This window comes from Octopus sinensis, linkage group LG3 (genome assembly GCF_006345805.1).
Source record: "Octopus sinensis linkage group LG3, ASM634580v1, whole genome shotgun sequence".
NCBI lineage: Eukaryota > Metazoa > Mollusca > Cephalopoda > Octopoda > Octopodidae > Octopus > Octopus sinensis.
The window spans coordinates 148,109,841-148,134,013 of NC_042999.1; the positions used below are offsets into that span (position 1 = coordinate 148,109,841).

General features: G+C 35.7%; 1 protein-coding gene across 1 annotated transcript in view; it reads right to left on the bottom strand.

Moving 5' to 3' along the window:
* The window catches only part of LOC115209557 (MAM and LDL-receptor class A domain-containing protein 2-like), a 78,593-nt gene that overhangs the window by 12,154 nt on the left and 42,266 nt on the right, over positions 1 to 24,173 (bottom strand). Inside the window, exons 7-12 of the mRNA XM_036501675.1 lie at positions 21,489 to 21,583; positions 19,204 to 19,323; positions 13,598 to 13,945; positions 12,126 to 12,284; positions 5,600 to 5,932; positions 1,733 to 1,831 (exon numbers count right to left, since the gene is read on the bottom strand). Coding sequence (XP_036357568.1) covers positions 1,733 to 1,831; positions 5,600 to 5,932; positions 12,126 to 12,284; positions 13,598 to 13,945; positions 19,204 to 19,323; positions 21,489 to 21,583 — 1,154 coding nt within the window. The remainder of the gene's footprint in view (positions 1 to 1,732; positions 1,832 to 5,599; positions 5,933 to 12,125; positions 12,285 to 13,597; positions 13,946 to 19,203; positions 19,324 to 21,488; positions 21,584 to 24,173) is intronic.

Genomic DNA, 24,173 nt, shown 5'->3' on the forward strand with positions numbered 1-24,173 from the left:
CCAAAGAACTACCGACCAATCTCACTGACATCACACATTATCAAGGTCTTCGAAAGAATAGTTCGTGGAAAACTGGTTGAGTTCCTGGAATCCAACAATCTGATGAATTGCAACCAGCATGGATTCAGGTTAGGTAGATCATGCCTTTCCCAACTACTGGCACACCATGACCAAATCCTAGAAAATCTAGAGAATGGATACAACACAGATGTTATCTACCTCGACTTTGCCAAGGCATTTGACAAGGTAGATCATGGCATCCTGGGTCACAAACTTCGAAAGCTAGGAGTAGGAGGAAAAGTTGGTACATGGATACATGAGTTCCTTACAAATAAAACTCAAACAGTCACTGTGAATGGAACCCATTCAACACCATCACCTGTGACCAGCAGTGTTCCTCAGGGTACAGTACTCGGCCCAATCCTGTTTCTCATCCTCATCTCTGACATAGATGAAGATACAACCAGCAACGTCTCATCCTTTGCTGATGACACCAGGGTCATGAGACAAATCAAAGACAAGGTGGATACAGAGGCCTTACAAAAGGACCTGACCACCATATATAAATGGCAGGAAACAAACAACATGCTGTTCAATGATAAGAAGTTTGAACTAATTCGCTACGGAACAGATCAAGATCTGAAAAATACAACAACTACAGAAACCCATCAGGACAACAAATAATGGAAAAACAGTATGTGAAAGATTTAGGCATCCACATGGGAACCAACCTAAAATTCAGAGAACACCTTGACTCAGTCTGTCTTACTGCAAGAAAGTACAGCGGGTAGATCTTGCGCACCTTCAAATCAAGAGATACCTCAACAATGAAAACCCTCTGGAACAGTATGATACTTCCGAGGATTGACTACTGTTCTCAGTTGTGGTCACCAACAACAAAGGGCCAACTATCTAAGATAGAATCGCTCCAAAGAAATTTTACCTCATACTTCTCAGAAACGAGGGACCTGGACTATTGGCAAAGACTCAAAACCTTGAGGATGTACTCAATAGAAAGAAGATTTGAGCGATACCGAATTATATACATTTGGAAAATGATAGAGCAGAAGGTGCCAAACTTTGGTATCAAAACCTACCACTCACTGCGCCACGGAAGACGCTGCCAGCTGCCACCAATCAACAAAAAGGCTGGCCAGGCAGCAAAACCCTGCGAGAATCAAGTCTGTTGGTTCGAGGAGCACAACTGTTCAACTCCATTCCGATACATGTCAGAAATCTATCAGGATGCAGTGTGGAATCATTCAAATTGCAACTGGATAGATACTTAAGCACCATTAGAGATGAACCCCATCTCCCAGGATATACACAACGAGCACAAACTGACTCAAACTCGCTCCTACACATGTCAAAATTAAGCAGAGAATACAACCTGGCAACCACACCAGACTCTGAGGGTGGAGTCTTCGACTTGGCCTGAGCATGGACTCAAACCCAGATGAAATGAAATGAAATGAAATATGTGTGTGTGTGTGTGTGTGTGTGTGTGTGCGTGTGTGTGTGCGCGTGTGTGTGTGCGCGTGTGTGTGTGTGTATATAGTATATAACCTTTTCTCTGTATAAAGTTTTCCCTGTATGTGTGTGTGTGTGTGTGTGTCTCTCTCTCTTTCCCTATCTCTGTATGTGTGTGTATGTATATGCTTGTATTTATACTTACATATATGTTTGAATGTAGCTATATTGAAATTTGAATAATAAAGAAAGCAAAATTTACCACTTGAATTTGTATATTCTTTCTCTATGATCCATCTAAATCCATAACTATATATTTTGTATTTGCAAAGTTGTTCTTGGAAATCGCAGTCAAATGACCCTGAAAAACAAAAAGCAATGTTTGTGAGATCTCAATCTGCATAAATATCTACAGAGGTTCTTTCTACTTGAAAATGCACTATGATCCTATTTCCGAGTCGGTTATATAACGACATTTGTTGCAATATGTTTTAAAATGTCTATATTTCTATATTTCTGTTTAAAGAAACAACTATTGAATTTCCAGATTGTATGGAAAACAGCTTTTTTATAAATAACAGTGAATATGAATTTATAGAATTGCAAGGAAGGCTTTGTTATGGTTTTTAAGTTTCATTTTCTAAAAGATGTAACATCTAAATGGTCATACAGAAATTTAACTTTCTAATAGAAATAAAATTAAAGTAGTGAATTTAACACAGATTGTACAGAAAGGCTTTTATATTATGTTGGTGCATAATTATTGCGTTTATTTTTTTTTTTCAGTGAATTTTATTTAACAAAAACATCTTTAAATGACGGCCTGACCGTCTGCCAAGTAAATGGGAAATAGTAATTGTAATAGATGGTGAATATGCTCCGGAATAATCATTTAAAGGTGTTTTGGTTACGTGTTGTTATTGTTTTTGTTGAATAAAATTTGTTGAAAAAAATCCGCAATAATTATGCACCAACCCAATAGTTTCTCAAATATGTGTTTGTACGGCTTTGTCAGGAAGTGTAAATGTTCTCATAACCTTTGTCAATTTTCCGAGATTAGTTAGTTTACACTGATACTTATGTTCTGCTTGAACAGCCACAAGTCAACCTTTTATACAAAAACTGTTGGAAAGGACAAAATTCCAGAAGGTTTGTTCTCTGGTGAGAAAGAATTAGTGGAAATTAATATTTTGGCGTTTTGAAGTTAGTAAATACAGTATGGGAGATTGTAGGAGATGTAGCGTATGTATCAACTATACCTGGACGGAAATGATGGGTAACTAATTAATTCATAGTAACAGAGCCGACCACACTTATGATAGTAGTTTTAAATCCTGAAGTTGCACCATATGATATTTATCATTCTAGGATCAGTAAATATGGACCTGTAACATGCTGGATTCAAATTAATTGACATTACTCTTCTTTCTTTACAATGAATGTTATAACAAATATTAATAGAAAAGACACTGTAAGAGTGACGATAGTTGTAGAATTAGGGCCCTCCTTGTACCTTAGTTTTAACTGTAGGATTAGGGTCCTCGTTGTACCTTAATTTAACTCCTGAGTATGCGAAGAGTATAATCTTCTCAGCATATAATCATCATTCTTAGGTTGCATGCGTTTTCTTTTTTGTAAAGATAAGGGAGGAAACGTTTTGTTTCTACTCTTTAAATAGATAAAACTTGCAGTTTGTGATATAATTATTAGCAATTACGATGTCGTTATAAACTGATGCAATTATAAGCAATTTACGTCTAAAGCTAGATATATGTGATTTCCACAATTTATTGGATCTTTTGTGCTCCACTTAAGGACTTGAATTTATATGGAGCGTATTTAAGGCATCGCCATCTTATGAAATGTACACCTGTAAGTATAAAAGAATTTCAACTGTGTACCCTAAATGAGAAATCTTCCCCACCTTTAGTTATGTCAATGGGTAAATGTAAAATGAAAGTTGGCACTAAAGTCAAATCTAATATTTGTCTCCTACATAAGAATCCTCAACATTACATCAGTGACAAATACTATCCATGGGACATATTTACAACTAAGTAGAATGGGATTTTGTAAGAGTTAAGGACCTTAGCTTTGATAATAGCATAAAGTCTGCAAATCTAATGCTACTGATTCAACTACCAACCACTAAGACAAAATGTGAAAAGTTGTGTATTTTATTGCTAAAATGTATATTGGGTGGTATCATTGTAAAATGTTTACTCAATAAAGACTAAGTACAATAATCTTAAACCACTTACACTACAAATTGATTCCAAAATATAAACTGTTATTTAGATTGGCTTTGACATCAGTGCCTTAAATTCTAATATAAGACTTCAGTCTTCTAACCGACTTCGCTATAATTCTGACGCAATATCTAGTTATCTCTATACGTAGGCTAAACACCTGTATAGATATAGTGGAGGTTTAATTCATGCAGTAGCAGTCGTATACACACCAGATATAATATATTCATCTCCAGAAAGGAGGCCAGTATTTTGCAAAAATAAAGGGTGTGTTTTACAAATTACAAAAATACATATATTAAAAATTAATCATTGGTGACGGAAGTAGTATTAATAACAAAGGTAAACTTTTTCTATCCAACTTAATGTAAACACCTTGTATAGAACACTGAATACTGCGTTATTAGCCTTGTGAGATCCTTTACTTAATCGTATGATACATAACAACACAAGCATATGTCGTAGCAGACGAGGATCGTCTGTTATGGGCACTGAGTGGTTTCAGTCTACTAGGTTCCACCAGTAGGTGTCCGGTAACCTCATGTCAGCCAAATCTCGCTGCCACGATATATAGAATATCAGGATGTTTTGAGATACAGATGTCGCAAATAGCCATATATATATATATATATATATATATATATATATATATATATATTGTGGAAGCGAGATTTGGCTGATATGTGGTCACCTAACGAGATCTAGAGACTGAATCCAAGTGATATCGAAATTCCGAGACCCAAAACTAACGATTCTAGATACTTAAGATGTATTTCTATGCTTTTTACGCCTCCTTGAGAAGATCCTCCAAAGTTATCAACGCAATATTCAGCGTTCAAACAAGACATCCACGTTAAGTTAGATATAAGGATTGCCTTTTGGTATTAGTGTTGATTCCGTCACTAAAAATTGATTTTTAATAAGCTTGAGGCTATTTCCGACATGAGTCTAAAAGGATGTTGATATTCCATATACCGTGGTGGCGAAGTTAGGCTGATATGCCGTTACCAAGTGCCTCATATTGATGAGATCTAGTAGACTGAAATTACGCTATATGAGAGTTCCAGCGCCCATAAAACATGATTCTCGTCTGCTAAGATTTATGATTGTGCGGTTATGCACAATGCGCCTGCTTGAGAAAATCTCTCAGAGCAAATAACACACTATTAGGGATTCTAACTAGACATTCACGTTAAGTTGGATATAAAGATTGCTTTTACAGATTTTTTTAACTGAATTTTTTGATGGAGACAAGAAAATGTAACTTGTTTGAAGTAATTTTAGCTTCACAAAGCCTTATTTTCTGAAATAACATGCTAGAAATGAACAGCAACAACATCAAGGTTTGAAAAGTAAAGTTTTGGTTTTTGCTGAAGTGATTAGCAGTTCTATCAAAAGATATAATATATATGTACAGCTGTTGATAAGTTTTAGCAAAGTTCGAAAGAGTTACTTGAAAATAAATTAATCTTGGACTTTTATAATGACCTCCTAATGCCCTGTTCCATGATTATTGATCTAAATTGTCAGTAATGAAAGGTAATTAAGAATTTTAGTAAAGATATTTTTATATATTATCTACATATTCTTCCTATCCGTGTAAAATCATTAGCTTTCGGAGACATAAACCTAATGATGAATGGTGTGCAATTAACTACAAAAATTTCAGTTTATTTAGATGTCATATTCCATCGAGTTTAGTACGATTTTTTCTATAGCTACAAAGACTAAATTAAATATTTAAGCGAATACATTGCTGTTTCAGTGATACTAACCATGGTAATAACTTTCACTGTAATTGCTTTCGTTAATGTTAAACAAATCTCAAAACTTCAGATATCTTATTTTACTTGTACAAAAAACAAATATTTAAATATTACCTCCGCAGCCCTTGCTTTCGATTGAGATTCTGTCTACTGCCATGTCACCGCTATATGAGGATCCCCTTGTACCAATAAATGAGATTATACTTATGTCGCCGGAAATAAATACACATTCTTTGTGCCAGTATAATCCTTGATTTCCTTCTTTTTTCCATACATCTTCATACATAGAATTTTTATAAATAAATCTGACGACTAGATTACCAACAGTATTTCCAAACATATTGTAAGCAAACACCAGAAATTTGTCTTTAACATTAGAAACTTCAAAGTTCAACAGTGTAGTATCGTTAGGTGACCCATACGATGCTTCTGCATATAGGTAGAATCCTGTAAAAAAGTAGAATAATTTATTTGTAATTAAGAAAATATGATAGAAAATTACTTAGTGGGCAAAAAGCTCAAGAATTGGAAAAACCTTAAGTCTATATTAAATCAAAAGTCCATTACCAAGTCAATGAAATCCTTCAGGAGATAATTACCGAGAAAACCGCGGAGGAGATTAGTATTGCTGTTAAAAAACTTTCCAATTTTAACGCTCCTGGACAAATCGATATTCCCATAGAAATGTACAAGCATTGGTAGACAACTTATAAGACAGCTGTGTAAATTTCTTTGTTTGATCTGGGAAACTGGATCTGTTACCTATCAGTCCAAAGAGGCATTTGTATAAAAAAAAAAGAAGGGGAAGAAAAGTGTATGCAATAATCACAGGAGAATAAGTTTATTGTGAATAGCTGGAAGACTTCTTGTGAGGGTGATTCTTAAACGCATCAGTAAACATGTAACAAACATCATATATCCCGAATCTCAACGTGGGCTTCGAGCTGGAAGAGGCACAGTCCACGCGATATTTGCCCTCCGGCAAGTTCAAGAAAGAAGCAAGTGAACAGAATATTAACTTGAACAAGGAATGATGGCAACAGTGATATCTAGCAGTCAATGTTCAGAGACATTTTCTGTTGCCACTGGAACCAAACGGTGATAAGTTTTAGCGCCTGTAGTTTTCCATATTGTATTCAATGATGCTTCAACATATTTTTTCGGATATTTCGATGAAGATGTTAAATTTTTAGGGATAGTTCCCAATACTCTTATAACTACTCCCAACGAGAGACCTTCTTTTAATGGCCCAACCTCATCTTCGCTGTTACAACCAGAGTTCTTCGAAAACACCTGTCTCTCATAAACTGAAGTAAGGTAACATTCGTCACAATCGTCATCACCACTATTATTTCTCGACAGCTGATAGTTTCACGTAACTTTTTATTGCATCACTTGCTGCACTTTTGCACTGGTGAGGTGTGTGTGCTTCGTTTTTTGCTACCTGGAGAATATTGTATTGCATCAGAATGTTTTGTTATGGAATTTGGCTTGAGTTTTCTATTGCATTAGTTTTTGTGTTGTGTATTGTTTGTGCAACGTAGTTTGTGTTCTTCTGTTGGGCATCGGACTTCTTCCTTCGTAACACGGTGTAGGTAAAAAATGCACCGGAGTCTTTAGTCATCTGTCAAGTCACAACAATGACCTTAGACAGATAATAATGTCGGCACATTTTCCAATGTAGATATTGGTCAGCTCTGCCATGTCTTGATTTGTACTCTATAGGTTCTAAAACCAAAATCCAGAGATTAGGTTGTTCACTGTTTCTATCATATCGTTGCAGTACTGGAACTTTGGGTCTACACTAATTTTCATCACAATGGCTTCATAGTTCCGGGACAAAAAGCTCTGACCTTGAGCAGCCAAGATAAAGTCTTCACTCTCTTCCTTTAGCCCTGATCTCCATAGCCACTAATGAGAGTGTGTTTCTGGTAATTATTATTATTATTATTATTATTATTATTATTATTATTATTATTATTATTATTATTATTATTATTCAGTAGTTTTATTTTTATAGCGTGCTTTCACTTCACTACCGAGCGCAGCTCTGTGTGCCTTGGGTATGTGCTGTGATTTGTTGTGATGCTCTGATGGTTATTGTATGGAAAATGTTCTGCGTAGGATGTGTGCAGTGCCTAGTAGTGCAATTTTCTGTATGTTATATGTATTTGTAAGTCCTGGTGTTTTTGTTATGTATTTGTCTGAATATTTTTTATCATGCCTAATGCACCTACTATGATAGGAATTGTTTCTGTTTTCAGATTCCACATTCTAGTTACCTCTATTTCCAGGTCTTTGTATTTTGAGAGTTTCTCCATTTCTTTTAGAGACACGTTGTCATCTGCCGGTATTGATACATCAATTAGTAAGCATTTTTTTTCTTCATGATCTCTGACAACTATATCTGGTCTGTTGGCCTTAATTTCTCTATCAGTGTGTATCGGCATATTCCAGAGTATGGTTGCTTTCTCGTTTTCTGTGACCTTTTCTGGTGTGTGCCTATACCATCTTTTTTCTGTTGTTATTCCATAATGTTGGCATAGCTTCCAATGTATGTAGGTTCCAACTCTGTCATGTCTGTGAATATATTCCTTCTTAGCCAGGACTGGGCAGCTAGAGATAATATGATTTATTGTTTCTTGTCCATCTCCACATATTCTGCAGTTACTTGTAATATTTCTTTTCAATACATGTTTTTGGTAATTTCTGGTGGGGAGGCTTTGGTCTTGTGCTGCAATTAAAGATCCCTCTGTCTCTGCTTTGAGTCCTGAGCTTCTCAACCATTGTTGGGATTTTTCTTTGTCTATTTCTTTTGCGTTTAGTTTAGTCCAGTATTTACCATGAAGGAGCTTTTCTTGCCATCGTTTTATCATGGTTCATTGCTGTTCTATTTTTAGTTTGGATTTCATTTGTTTTATAGCATTTGTTGTTTCTTCATCTTCTTCTTCTTCTTCTTCATGTTTATTAGGTGGTATGATTTCTTGTTTGTATTTGTCAGCTTCCTTAAATACTGAGAACAGTTTTTTGTTTTGCTCGTGTTTTGCAGCTATCTGGATCAGTTTTCCTTCCTTCTGAAGTAGATATTTTTGCAGTCCTATGGTGGTTATTTTATAGTAGTTTTCCAGCTGTATAAGGCCTCTACCACCTTCTATACGATGTATATATAGTCTTTCTATGTCAGATTTTGGGTGATGCATCCTAGATCCTGTCATTATTTTTTTTGTTTTCCTATCTATTTTGGTCAGTTCATTTCGTGTCCAGTTAAGGATATTGTAGCTGTAACTTATAACTGGGACAGCTAAAGTGTTGATACCTATTATCTTGTTTTTAGCATTGAGCTCTGTTTTTAGTATTGATCTAACTCGTCTATAATATTCTTTTTTTACTTTCTCTTTCATTTGTGTGTGTTGTGTCTTGTCTAGTTCATGGATTCCTAAGTATTTGTAAGTTTGGCTTTGGTCTAATTCTTTTATTTCATTGGTTTTATCTAGTGTGATGTTGTTACTCTTAACTAGTTTTCCTCTTTTCATGGTTACTTTGGCGCATTTTTCTAATCCAAATTTCATATCTATTTCTTTGGTAAATCCATGAACTGTCTTTAATAGTGTTTCCAGCTGTTTGTCATTTGCAGCGTATAGTTTTAGGTCATCCATATATAAAAGGTGGCTGATCGTTTTGCCGTAACATTTATATCCGCATCCAGTTCTATTTAGTATATCAGATAGAGGTGACAGTGCCAAGCAGAAAAGGAGTGGAGAGAGCGTGTCTCCCTGGAATATTCCTCTTCTAATGGGGATGTCTTTGGTTTTCATGAGTCCCTCTTTTGTTTGGAGGTGTAGGACTGTTTGCCATTTATTCATAGAGTGCTCTATGAATTTTATGATTGTTGGTGCTACTTTGTTAATGGCTAGTGTTTCGAGGATCCATGTGTGGGGGATGCTATCAAACGCCTTTTGGTAGTCAATCCAGGCCATACTGAGGCCTTTCTTCTTTCTGTGGCTGTCTTCAGTTATGGCTTTATTAATCATTAGTTGATCTTTACAGCCGTATGAGCCTTTGCGGCATCCTTTCTGCTCTTCTGGGAACAGTTTGTTTTCGTCCAGGTGCTTGTTCAGCCTTTGCGATATCACTGCAGTAAATGCCTTGAACATAGTAGGGAGGCAGGTTATTGGTCTGTAGTTTTCTGGTTTTGCTGTTTCATTTGATTTGGGAATTAAGATGGTTTTCCCCTTCGTGAGCCATTCAGGCATTGTCTCTGGCTCTGCTAGTATGTTGTTAAAGTTTTCAGCCAGCTTTTTGTGCATTCCTGTTAGATATTTCAACCAGAAGTTGGGGATCTTGTCATGCCCAGGTGCTTTCCAGTTGCTTAGTCTTTGCAGTTCCTGGGTGACCTCTTCAGTTGTTATGGGGGTCCAAAGTTGTTCAGATGCCGAGTTTGTTATTTTGATACTCCTTTTTTTTGGTTGTTCGTTCGCCGACCATATTTCTCTCCAGAATTCTTCCAATTCTTCTGCCGTTGGTGCTGCAGTGACTTCTATTTTATTTTTGCCCAGTTCTTGGTAGAACTTTTTGGGGTTGGAGTTGAACTTTTTGTTTTCTTCAAAGAAGCGTTGGCGTTTCTCGTACCGGCGGATCCTTTGTGCTTTGGCAAGGATATCTTGCTTCAGCTTTTCTTTTATCTCAGGCAAATCTTTCTCTGTGATGTTATATTTGCGGAGTATTTTTGTTCTCTTTTTGTTGCTCAGTAGCGTTGATTGTTTGCTGATTTCATTAAGAATCGACAGGTCTTTTCTAATTTTTTTTATTTTGTTTTGGATGTTATTTATCCACAGGGTTTGTTTGGGTGGTGGTACTCCTGTTTGGGCGGGTTTGGGTAAGTATCCAGCTTCTTTTGTGGCTGCAGTGGCTGCTGCGTATATTAAGTCATTTAGCTCAGTGATATCACTTTTTTTTGTTTCAGTGGCTATCAGTTCAGTGACGGCTAGGTTTATGCTGTTTATAATTGGTGTTGTTATTTCGTTTATTTTGATTCTTGGGAGGTATGGTCGGTGGTCCATTTTGAGCTCTGTGGTTTCCAGTTCTTTGATTATTTTATTTTTTATATTATCATAATCATTAGGCTCCCCTTCGTTGTTTACATCGTGTTTGTTGGGAATGTTGCGTTTGTCTTCGTGTTTTACAGTTTCAGTGTTTATATTATTGGGCATTGTTGTGTGGCTTCTATCTACATGTTTCTGGTGTATGTTTTCTTTTAGATGTTCTATTTCTATTTCTGATATTTTTTTGTGTTGAGAATGTATCTTCGTACGGTAACTAATTTATTAGGGTTCATTGCTGTATCCAAGTCTATATCTCTATTATTTTCCTTCCATATTTTATATGTATGTGTTGTTGTATTTTCATTTTTTGGGTAGAGCACTGCTGTGAAGTTTGCGTGTAAGATAGAAATGTATTCCTCATGTGTCCATTTACGTCTTTTGGGTTTTATTTGCGGGACATGAGGTACAACGTCCGGCCCATTATTTTGACGGTCGTCATTTTCGTAGGGTACCGGTCCGTTTATTTCTGTTGTCACATTATTTCGCACGTGTAGTTTTTCGTACATTTTTTGTTGTAAGTTTAATGTACGTACCGCTCGATTGTTATTCTTGGGTTGAATAGTATCGGTGGCATTTAATTTCCGCGTAGTTCCTTTGTACATGGTGTTTGGGGTCGGGGATGATCGTGATGTTCCACGCATGTTTACATGTGTTGCGTTAGAGGTGGAGATGATATCGAGTCAAAATACATCATTTCGTTTCGAAAATAGTAATAAATTTCAATTAGTATTACTTACTCGGATACAGTCCAATTCTTTGTTAGTAAAACTTTGGCTCCATAGGATGCCCTTGTTTTCGATGTTTGTGGATAGATTTCGGAGCTCTGTATTTTCCTTCTTACATCTTAAACGTCCCCCGGTGTTCTCTTATTATTATTATTATTATTATTATTATTATTATTATTATTATTATTATTATTATTATTATCATTATTATTATTGAGTGAGAGAGCAGTGCATGCCATCAAAGTGACACCGGGGTAAAAATATACGAAGTCCAGTATACCCATCATGACTACTCGTCTGATAAGGGTACACCAGGCACATTCATCACAACCATATGTGCGCGACATGGTGATCTCATATCAAAATAAACAACGCATGACCTGGCAGGTGGGGCCCAGTTAGAATTTTCTTCTGTTCGAGTAACCCATCCTACTCAAAAGGTTCCTAAATAAGGGTTGTTTAAGGATGTTGAACGAAATACCCATGTTTCCAGAGGTAAATTATTAAAACCCCAAAGAATCCCTAAAACTAAATGAAGGCTCTCTGGTTCTAAGTTATACTTCTAAGTTAAATCAAGCACAGTACACATAGAATTTAAAATAGGCCCACTGGTTACATTGATGAACAGTAATTTTTATTTATAGGCTGGTGATCATACATGTAGAGACAAAATGTCTTCGCCAGGCAAATTGTATTCCTTCGGGTAAATGCTTATCGTACTGATTTGTACAGGAACAAATTTCATCAAAAATATTTTGGGATATAATGTCATGTATTAACAAAAGAAAACAACATAGAGTATAAACAACTTACCATATTTATCCTTTGAATAATCAGAGCTGGGTCCAGTATAACTGGAAGAAGTACTTCCCTGATTTCTTCTCCATGTGTATTCATTAGGATTCATACAGTCAATTGTGTAATTACAGAGTTTTGGGTTATTAAAGTGGCACACGTTGTGTGTTATCCCAACTAAAACATAAAATTATAACAATTTATGACAATGGTAAAAAGTTACAAATTCATAAAAAGTGAGTTATAGATATACGAATTATTTCCAGTGTATGACCAGAACTGATCCCAAAAAGAAAAAAATTCCTTCAGGGGTACTTTGATGTGAAATAGGAGAAACTGCAATATAATCTCTTGTGACACTGTTTCCACAATGTGGAATTTTTATATATAAAACTGAAGTTGTGTGTGTGAGAGTCTGTCTCCTCCGATTTAGATTCCTAACTACTCCCACATTTTGCAGTGCAGTTTAACCAAAAGCGAGTATCTTATAGTCGTGATTCATATCGAGCCCTTCTGAGTATTAGCGTGCGTCTACGATGAGTCTACGATGATAAAAAATTTAACATCATTTTTTCGCATTTTTAATGCATTTTTTGCTCGGTTTATATAAGGGAAGTAACTCTCTAAAAATGCTTATATAGTTATTTCCCTTATGTGTTTTGTGCCTTATTCGAATAGCAGATTTCATAAGTTCTGCTGTTTTCTTCAAATTTATAAAAATATGCGTTGTTGCAGACAATATCTTTGTTTTGATTTTTCCAAAAGTATGGATAAAATGGAATGCAATTTCGTCAAAATTAACGCTTAAACAAGTTATTCATCAAATTTCTATCTACCCGAGAAATAGTCACAGATTTGGAAATTCAAATTGATTCAGTGTTTGTGAGTATTCTTTTTAGCTACTTTTACGATGTATTCTAATTACATGATATAATTTAGACTATTATAAAAATACGAAAATTGCATAACATACCTAATAACACAGATTAATTACATATGAGAAGTGTTTATGTCAAGTATTGCTCGAAAACACGTTAATGAACTAAAACCCGTTAGTGAGAACGCGAAGACCTGAGTAAGTCTCATTCAGCTGATCAAGTTTGTCAATTTGTATCCATCTGGAAACTTGGATTAAAACGGGCATGGCAATGAAGACTTTGTAAATGGTAACGAACAGACGATAAACCATATGATTTGTGGATGGGCCGAATAACTAATCAGAGAATCAATACCAATCATTTAGTAAATTGGCTGATTAGTTGAGGGTTAATTAAAAAAATAATAAAGAACTACTGCATGGGTTTTTATTAGCACAAATAACTCACCCAAGATACAACAAGGTATACTTTGTTTTCGGAAAATTAAATGAACAAATTTTATTAAAATATGCGAAATGTTTTTCACATAACACAGATCTAAAATACTTAGAAAATGTAGTATTTCAAAAGTTATTCAGCACATGTAATGATAGAAAATACAAATATACTTACTTTGACAGGAACCTTTGGAAAAGTGAATATCATCAAGAGCCATTCCACCAGACCATCCACTTGCTGTTATACCATAGAACATGATTCTTCCCTTTTTATTAGTAGGTAGCTCCATACAACCGTATTGCCATAGAGATCCATGGTCTCCAGAATCTTGCCAAAAGTATGATTTATCATACATTTGATCTCCATCTTCCACAAATCTTAATTGTAGTTCTCCACGGCTACTACCTTTCATGTAGTAATAAAACGTGACCTTGATTTTCTCTGATGGAAGATCTAGTAAAGGTGATGTTACACTGCTTTTCAATATGCTATAATAAGACCTTTTATATACCAGGTAGTATCCTACAAAACAAACAGAAGAGTTAAGAGTATGAATGAAGCTTACTTCTAAGACTATGTAAGCAATTCTTCCGACCTGCTGCTCATGTACATAAATAGAAACGAACATACTTTGACCATATTTATCATCATTGATTCAACAGTCTTCAGTGATATTTAGTGCATGGTACTATCCTGTAAAGTCGTTAGTAAGAGAAACTATATTGGCATGAAACAATGAAAAGGCTACCGATTCAGAAGTATTCAGAATGGATTGCATTGAGAAAGACTTGTCCAAGAAGTCACCAATGACCATTCGTCAATCTGATAATGTTGTCAGTTTTGTAGCCATACCCTGTTCTATTCAGTTCACTTGAGAGTGGTATTAGTGTTATACAGAAAATTAGTGGTGAAAGTGAGTCACTTTGGAAAATGCCACAGTTTATGCTAATATTGTTTGAGCCAATACTCCATTAGAATGATATAATTGGAGCTTCGTGTTCCATAGTGACATATTATACTTTAAAAATCACAGGAGTGTCAGAAGTTTTATAGATGTTATACTTCACTGAATTGGTAGCGAGAGCTTGGTCTTGTGCCATCATCATCATCATCATCATCATCATCATCATCATTATTATTATTATTATTATTACAGGAGAAATTTTGAAAATATCCAGCGATTTCAGAATCCACGAACGTGGTATGCTGTCAAAGACTTTTTTAAAGTCGATCCATGAGGAGCTGAGATTTCTGCGCTTGTTATGGCAGTTCCCAAGGATCATGCGATTAATTAGGAGCTAATCTTTGCATCCGTATGAGCCTCGTCTGCATCCTTTTTGTTCAGTGGGAAAGGGGTTATTCTCTTCCATAAACGTATATGTTTTCTCCACTAGAATAGATGTCAAAATCTTATAGGTAGTAGACAAACGTGTTATAGGCCGGTAGTTTTTTTTTTTTTGGTCTTTGGTTTCGTTATTTTTCGGGAGGAGGTAAGAAATGCCATTTGCCATCCAATGGGGAGTTTTTTCCGGGTCGTTCATAATACTATTAAATAGTATTACTAACATTTTGTGTGCGGACGAGAGTAATAACAGCCAGAAATTTGGTATTCTATCAATACCAGGAGACTTTCACTTATGAGCCTTCGTTAGTGCCCTCCTGAGGTCGACGATTGAAATGTCTTCTCATACCTGTTCTTGTAGATTTTTGTAGGCATCTTAGGTGCGTTTGACCCAGTCTACATTTTCATTGTATGGTTTCTCATCACTCCAGATTCCTTTCCAAAAGTTTTCGACTTCTTCCATTAGAGGTGGATTTTCAATGGTTATTTTTTCTATCCTTATTTCTCTGTGAAATGATTTGGCATTAGATTTGGACATATTTTGCTTGTAGTATTTGATTCTTTTCTCAAATCTGCGTATTCTCTGAGCTTTTGCTTGAACTTTTTGTTTAAGTGTTTCTTTCGCTGACATTAGTTCTCCTCTTGTTAAGAGTCCATATTTTCTCATAATCTTCCTGCCTTTATTTGATCTTACACCATTTCCAGAGATTAGCTCAGTTAATATTGATATCTCCCTTCGCAATGATTCAATCTCAGTTTCGATTCTACTCCTCCAGTTTGATTTTCTTTTCGAATTTGGTTTTGTTAGCTTTTTGGGTGTTAAACAGCGCCTTTCGATTACCTTAGCAACAGAGTAAATAATTTCATTTAACTTATTAAGATCGGGTTTTTATTTGTGTTTTATGTTGGTGTGCATTTGAGAGTTTATGGAGTGGTTCCATATCATTCACATTTGTATGCCCTACAACTGCAAACTCATTCAGAACTTCTTGCTTCATTTCAATGATAGATTTTCTGTGTTGTTCAGCAACTATGTGGTCTTCAAATTCTGTTTCGACATCATTTTCCTGACTGTTTTTTCTAGGGTCATTAAATTTTCCTTTTACTTCAGGATCTTGAGTGGTTTCGGCAGATGGTCGCCTTTCAGTCAATGCTTGTGGTCCAACATTCCTCTTCTTTGCTTCGTTGTTATTATTATTATTATTATCATTATTATTATTATTATTATCATTATTATTATTATTATTATCATTATTATTATTATTATTATTATTATTATTATTATTGTTGTTGTTGTTGTTGTTGTTGTTGTTGTTATTATTCAGTAGTATATTTTTTATATCCTGCTTTCACTTCACTACCGAGCACAGCTCTGTGTGCCTTGGGTATGTGCTGTGATTTGTTGTGATGCTCTGATGGTTATTGTATGGAAAGTGTTCTGCGTAGGATGTGTGCAGTGCCTAGTAGCGCATTTTTCTGTATGTTATATGTGTTTGTAAGTCCTGGTGTTTTTGTTATGTATTTGTCTGAATATTTTTTTATCATGCCTAATGCACCTACTATGATAGGAATTGTTTCTGTTTTTAGATTCCACATTCTGGTTACCTCTATTTCCAGGTCTTTGTATTTTAAAAGTTTCTCCATTTCTTTTAGAGACACGTTGTCATCCGCTGGTATTGATACATCAATTAGAAAACATTTTTTCTTCATGATCTCTGACAACTATATCTGGTCTGTTGGCCTTAATTTCCCTATCTGTGTGTATTGGCATATCCCAGAGTATTGTTACTTTCTCATTTTCTGTGACCTTTTCTGGTGTGTGCCTATACCATCTTTTTCTGTTGTTATTCCATGATGTTGGCATAGTTTCCAGTGTATATAGGTCCCAACTTTGTCGTGTCTGTGAATATATTCCTTCTTAGCCAGGACTAGGCAGCCAGAGATAATATGGTTTATTGTTTCTTGTCCATCTCCACATATTCTGCAGTTACTTGTTATATTTCTTTTCATTACATGTTTTTGGTAATTTCTGGTGGGGAGGCTTTGGTCTTGTGCTGCAATTAAAAGTCCTTCTGTCTCTGCTCTGAGTCCTGAGCTTCTCAACCATTGTTGGGATTTTTCTTTGTCTATTTCTTTTGCATTTAGTTTAGTCCAGTATTTGCCATGAAGGGACTTTTCTTGCCATCGTTTTATCATGGTTCGTTGCTGTTCTATTTTCAGTTTGGATTTCATTTGTTTTATAGCATTTGTTGTTTCTTCATCTTCTTCTTCTTCTTCTTCATGTTTATTAGGTGGTATGATTTCTTGTTTGTATTTGTCAGCTTCCTTAAATACTGAGAACAGTTTTTTGTTTTGCTCATGTTTTGCTGCTATTTGTATCAGTTTTCCTTCCTTCTGAAGTAGATAATTTTGCAGTCCTATGGTGGTTATTTTATTATTATTATTCAGTAGTTTTATTTTTATAGCATGCTTTCACTTCACTATCGAGCGCAGCTCTGTGTGCCTTGGGTATGTGCTGTGATTTGTTGTGATGCTCTGATGGTTATTGTATGGAAAGTGTTCTGCGTAGGATGTGTGCAGTGCCTAGTAGTGCAATTTTCTGTATGTTATATGTGTTTGTAAGTCCTGGTGTTTTTGTTATGTATTTGTCTGAATATTTTTTTATCATGCCTAATGCACCTACTATGATAGGAATTGTTTCTGTTTTCAGGTTCCACATTCTAGTTACCTCTATTTCCAGGTCTTTGTATTTTGAGAGTTTCTCCATTTCTTTTAGAGACACGTTGTCATCTGCCGGTATTGATACATCAATTAGAAAGCATTTTTTTTCTTCATGATCTCTGACAACTATATCTGGTCTGTTGGCCTTAATTTCTCTATCTGTGTGTATCGGCATATCCCAGAGTATGGTTGCTTTCTCGTTTTCTTTGACCTTTTCTGGTGTGTGCCTATACCATCTTTTTTCTGTTATTATTATTATTATTATTATTATTATTATTATTACTATTATTATTATTGCCATGGGCAATTATGGAGTGCATTTTATGGTTTATAAATCTAATATTTTCCTATCCTTCCTTAATACCGGTTCCCATATGCTACTCACATCTGCACTTGGTCTGCTTAGGAGGTTGTTGTGTCCTAGCATATGTGCTGCGTCTTTTAGTTTTCGTATTTTCCAGTAGTGTTCTCTGTCTATTATTTTAATCTCATCCCACAGGGTGAGGTGGTCTCCATTTTTCCATACATGATCAGTTCTACCCGATTTATCAATATCTCCTCGTGTCACAGCTTTGCGATGTTAGTCTACTTTTATTTTGAGGGGGCGGCATGTTTTACCTTTGTATAACCTACCACAGCTGCATGGGATGGAGTACACGCAGTCTTTGGTCATATTCTTTTCTATTGGTGGTTTTACTCGAAGGAGATATTTGCGAAGTATTGTACTACTCTGGAATACTGTGCTGATGTCATATGGGCCGCATATCTTTTGTATCTTTTCGGAGAGGCCTTTCACATAACGTACAGACTGTAGACAGTTTATTGATTCCATCCTCTCTTTTCTTCCTAATTGGAGAGGATAGTATGTTTTGTGGGTAGTTGTTGCTTAATAGATTGTTATTGAGCTTGATCATTTCTTCGTGGGGTGTATCACGATCGCCACTTATATTCTTTGCTCGATGTTTTAGGCACTGAGCAATCCATCTCTTTACACTGTATGGATGGTGGGAATTGAAGTTGAGGTATCGTCCAGTGAAGGTCAACTTGCAGTATACGGATGTCCTGAATCCATATTTGGTGTGTGTTATTAATACGTCCAGGAATTCTAACTGATTGTCTTTTTCCTTTTCTATTGTGAACTGTATGGATGGTGTAGTGATTAAGAGCGCGAGCTACAAAACCCAAAATTCCGAGTTCGATTCCAGGCAGTGACCTGAGCAAAGATCCTCTGGGATTTTATGATTCGTCTTAATTGAGAAAGAAAACAAACTATGCTGGATCATAGACATAGCATACCCAGCTGACAACAAGGTATGCGATAAGGAAGTAAGAAAAGTCGAGAGATATGACAGGTTAGCTTGGGAAGTTAAGCAGTTGTGGTCAATGAAAAAGGTAGCAGTAGTACCAATAATTGTCGGAACCGTGGGAACAGTGAGCAAAAATCTCCAGAAGTACGTGGAACAAATAGGGGCTGCAATAAGGGTGGAGCACTTGCAGAAAACAGCACTGCTTGGAACCGCTCGAATACTCTGGAAGGTGCTCGAAAAATAAGAGGTGTTACCTTAGTTCACTGGTATTTGTAAAAGAGTTCCGCCAGAATATGTAAAAGATTTCTTGTAGATATGGAAAAAGAAGTTCCTGTAATTCTTTGATAGTTACTCAAATTTTGAATACGATTTCTACTTAAAACAATGATAAAGAAAAGAGAGCTATTTACCAGAACCAGAATGGTCACTTAGTCCAAACAACTTGTCCAAACTCCAGCCATAGCTTGAATACTTAGAATCAATATCATAATTGCAAGTGTCTTCATGAAAATCACAGGAAGCATTCCAAACTGAAATTAATGCAAAATGTGTGATTTAAGTAGTTAATACAATTATCTCTGAGCAGTTACTCAGAAAATCAATGTATTTGATGTTCAAAGCTATATTCTAAAATCAATCCATTTCTTTATAATTCTTACACCATGGGCCACAACTTTCAGGCAATATATCCACAGGTTTGCTAGAATGATTGACCTGTTTACTTACTAGATATATTTTGATTCACAATATATGACGATCAGTGATGTGGACCTAATTGTAGAGATCACTGCCAGTTGCTGTTTTCAGTGTTTACCCATTTAACAAATTGATTTGTATTCACACTTAACCCTCTAGCATTCAAATTATTCTGCCAAAAATAATGTTTAATCAATTACATTGTTTTGAATTAAACATGGATTATCTGATAGCTTTGAGATTTTGATGAGGTAACTGTTAATTTATGGAATGATATTCTAGGGTTGGCTTTCAAACTGGCCAGTTTGAACATGGTAGAATATTTTGGCCGGATATGGCCGGTTAGCCATTACAAATCTAAATATGGTATAATCAAAATTCGGTCTCTCACGCCTTTTTGTGCTTACCATGCTCTTTGCTCAGTTTATTTTAAAGCTATCATTATTTGTTTTCCTAGAACCACCAACAAACCTTTCAACTTGTGAACAAAATATCATTTTGAGAGGCTCGTATTGTTCAGCTGTATTAACTTGACTGTCAATGACATTGCTCTCAATATTTCTCAAATTCACATATTTTAGGATACAGATATTTGATTGGGGACCTCCCGTAAATAACTCTGGAGATAAGAATGAAATTTAGTTTTTGCATTCATTTAAATATATATCTGAACATTCATCAGTCTACACACAGATGCAGTTGCAAACATCACATACACAAGTGTATGTGCAAATCTTCTTTCTTTATTATGTAAATGTTCATTTGAAAATCTAGACAAGAGTTAGTTAGTAATCAAGCAAGAATATGCATCGGATTCAAATAACAATAACTGGCACTCCTTCGGTTGTGATGACGAGGGTTCCAGTTGATCTGATCAACGGAACAGTCTGCTCGTGAAATTAACGTGCAAGTGGCTGAGTATTCCACAGACACGCATACCCTTAGCATAGTTCTCAAGCAAATTGAACGTGACACAGAATGTGACAAGGCCGGCCCATCGAATTACAGGTAAAATTCAATTTTGCCAGCTGAGAAAACTGGAGCAACATGAAATAAGCTATCTTGTTGAAGAACCAAACGCACCTACGGGAGCCAAACTCATGACCTTTCGGTTGTGAGCCGATTACCCAGACCACTAAGCCACGTGCTTTCATCAAACAACAATAAGCAGAGCAAAATACTGACTATTTGGAATGTTTGGTATATTTAACAGTGTTTCATAGTAACACATTTTTATTGCTCAATGCAAGAACACTTATTGTGGAAACTGAATTTCCAAGCTGTTTTCACATTGAGCAAGAGTGTAAGAAGTACAACGTTTTATATATAAATTCTATTGTATTATGTTGTTACTGATGTCTCACCCTAGGTCCATGCTGACCAGACAGATATATGGTCGCAAGCATTTCAATTATGTCTAACCAGTATATTAGGTGTTTGCCAGGCTACACTTATCCAATGTGTACTTTTTCTTTTCAAGATTTTAGGACAGTATTTCATGGTGAAGTGTCTATTGTCTAAAGTAGACTCAGTCACCAAGGAGAGGTCCTCTCGTATGATGCACTTGTATCTAGTACTGAACTAGCAAACCTAGAATAGACTTCTTTAAGCAAACCATGGGTGAATTTCGGGTTTAAGCAAAAGCAGAGATACTCCATATTTTTTAAACATCAGTAGGGTATTTAGAAATTGAAAACATATTTAAAAGAAGATGAAAAACATTTATCAAATTTTCTTTTAATCCTTCTTTTTGTTCTTTTACTTAGTCGGATCCATGATGAAATCAATACTGTAATATAAATGGAATGGAATAAACTTGCGTAAATATATGGATGTACAAAGATACACTCACATGCATACAGACTTACGCACACACGCAAACACACACACACACATGCACGTACGCACGCACATACTGGTGTTCATATGCATAATAGTTAAAGCTAATTATCAACAATAGAATTGTAGGTAACATGTAATAATATATTTATTCTCTTACATGAACAGTTGTTTGTTGATATGGTCACATCATCAATAGCTATATCACTCATGTAACCGGATCCTTGAACAGCTTCAAATACGAATTGCAGTTTTCTTCAAATAAACATTTAAAAAGTAAACAGAAACACTTTAATATGTAGGAAAAGTTATGAAAATTCACATAAGGTCAAGGAAAATATCTAGTTCTCAGCTTTTTATGATTTACTTAAAATATCTTCAAATCCTAACCAGCATGACTCAAATATGCTGCTGTGTTCGTAACTGTGTATGGTAAATTTTTTCTGCCCTAGACACAAGGCCCGAAGTTTTTGAGGAGGGGGCAAGTCGATTAACTTTTATTTTGTATTACGGTGTGTATTTATTTCTATTTTTTGTACATCATAATTATTACTTTCTACGTTTTTTTTTCAGATATTGTATGGTAATTATAATGTAATCAAATAGACGTGGTTCTGTAAGTCACCCAGACAACTTCTACGATATCTCTGGACAATATACACCTAAGCCACAACGTAGAATCATAACAACAAAGATTGAACTTGCCTACAGGTATTATTTTTTTTCTGTAAGTCAGTAGAGGAAGGGAGGGACTGGGCATCACATACCTTCTGTACACATTGCAAAGCAATGTTAACAGATTGGATGAGTGATAAAAGGAAAGCTATGCCATTCTCAATCCTCATGGTTTCGGGTGAGCTGAAAAATCACTTCAATGGTTATTATTTTTATTTGAGAAAATTTGCTGGCTTCACAAAGAAAGGCAAATATTATGAATCAGCAATAAAATCAGTACCACATGAGGAAGCATCAGTTCCACCAGCAACAAAAACAAACAGCAATTCATCTGAAGATTCTGCTTCTGATATAGGAATAGGTAAATATGGCGTATATGTTCCAGATGCAACTAGTTCCCCACATTTGTTAAGTCAATCAGAGTTAAATGGTATAGTGTGCGATTTGAAATTACCAAAACTAAAAGGCAGGGTGGCTTGATTCCAGACTTCAAGAATGGCATTTCTCTCCAGCCAAACATCAAAGTTTTCCCATTTCCACCATCAAAAATTGCAGTTTTTAAAACTTTACTTACAGGAGGAAAACGTTTGTTTTTGCCACGATATCAGTGGCTTGATGGTAAGGATTGTTTTTCTCTATAATCCAAAAGAATGGAAACTGTTCATTGACTCTAGTAAAGCTAACCTTAAAGCTGTATTACCGCACAGCAGTATTGAAAAACCTTTCATATCTGTAGTACATGCCACTGGCCTTAGCAAGACTTACGAAAAATCAGAACTGCTGTTAAGACAAATGAAGTATAAGGACCACATACGGAATATCTGTGGTGATCTTAAAGTTGTATGATTACTTCTTGAGTTACAGTTGGGCTACACAAAACATATCTGTTTTTTGTGTCTAAGGAAAAGCAGAGATGACAAAAGCCACTACAAAAAAATGATTATCCATCTAGATAGAATAGAATGTTGGTAAACACAGTTTGAACCAGCAAACGCTTATTGACCCTCAGAAAGTACATCTTCCACCACTTCAGATTAAACTCGTCTTTATGAAAAATTTCCTGAAGGGTATGGATCATCAAGCTAGTGGTTTCTAATATTTAAAGGATAAATTCGAAAGAACATTGACAAATGTTAGGATAGAAGCTGGAGTTTTCACTGGACAACAGATCTGCAGTGTCACCTATGATTCATCGTTTCCATTTGATCCAAACAAGAATGAACTAGGAGCATTTACATCTTTTGTTCAAGTTGTCAAAAATTTCCTTGCAAACCACAATGCTGAAAACCACCGAGAACTCGTTGAAAACAATAAAATCTTATGAAAAAATGGGATGTAGAATGTCTTTGAAAATGCATTTTTTACATTCCCATCTCGGCTTCTTCCCGGTCGACCTTGGTGCTGTAAATGACGTGCATGAAGAGCACTCACCAACATTTATCGGGTATGGAAAACAGATACCAAGGTAATTTCAACCAAAATATGATAGGAAATTATTGTTTGTTCCTGCAGAAGGAGAGCTCGTTATCCTACAAACGACAAAGGAAGAGGAAACACCAAAGTTTCACTGAAGAACAGGAAGTTGCCTTTCGGTAGTAACAACAAAATACTAACGCGTTTTGGGTGAATGGTTGGGGTGCAGGGGTGGTAACTCCTCCAGCGGAAATTCGTTGTCTGTCTTAAACCAGGATAAAGAGGGAAAGAAATTCCTGTACACTAGTTATTTAAATATGCTTAACATAAAACGTGGCACGGAAAAGAACCTTGGACGATTTCCGTAATAGAAGCGGGTAAGAAAACAATGAAAAAGAGGGGTTTTTGGTTATACAAAATCTGGACATGATAGAGAAGTTTTGTTATCAGATCTGAAATTAGCATCAGAAATTTGGTAGGAATCAGCAGTTCATGTGTCTATCAAAAAAATAATTTGTTGCCTAATGTTATGTAAAATTGACTATAAATAGATAAGGAAAGTTACAGAGAAGGTTATAGCTCAACTAATTTGAAAGAGAGTTAGCCTAGATGAGATGCAGTTTGGCTTTGTGCCTGGGAGAAGCACAACTGATGCTATATTTCTGGTAAGGCAACTGCAGAAGTATTTAGCTAAAAATAAACCTCAATACTTATTTTTTGTTGACACCCAGAAAGCTGTTGGCAGGGTCACCCGCTC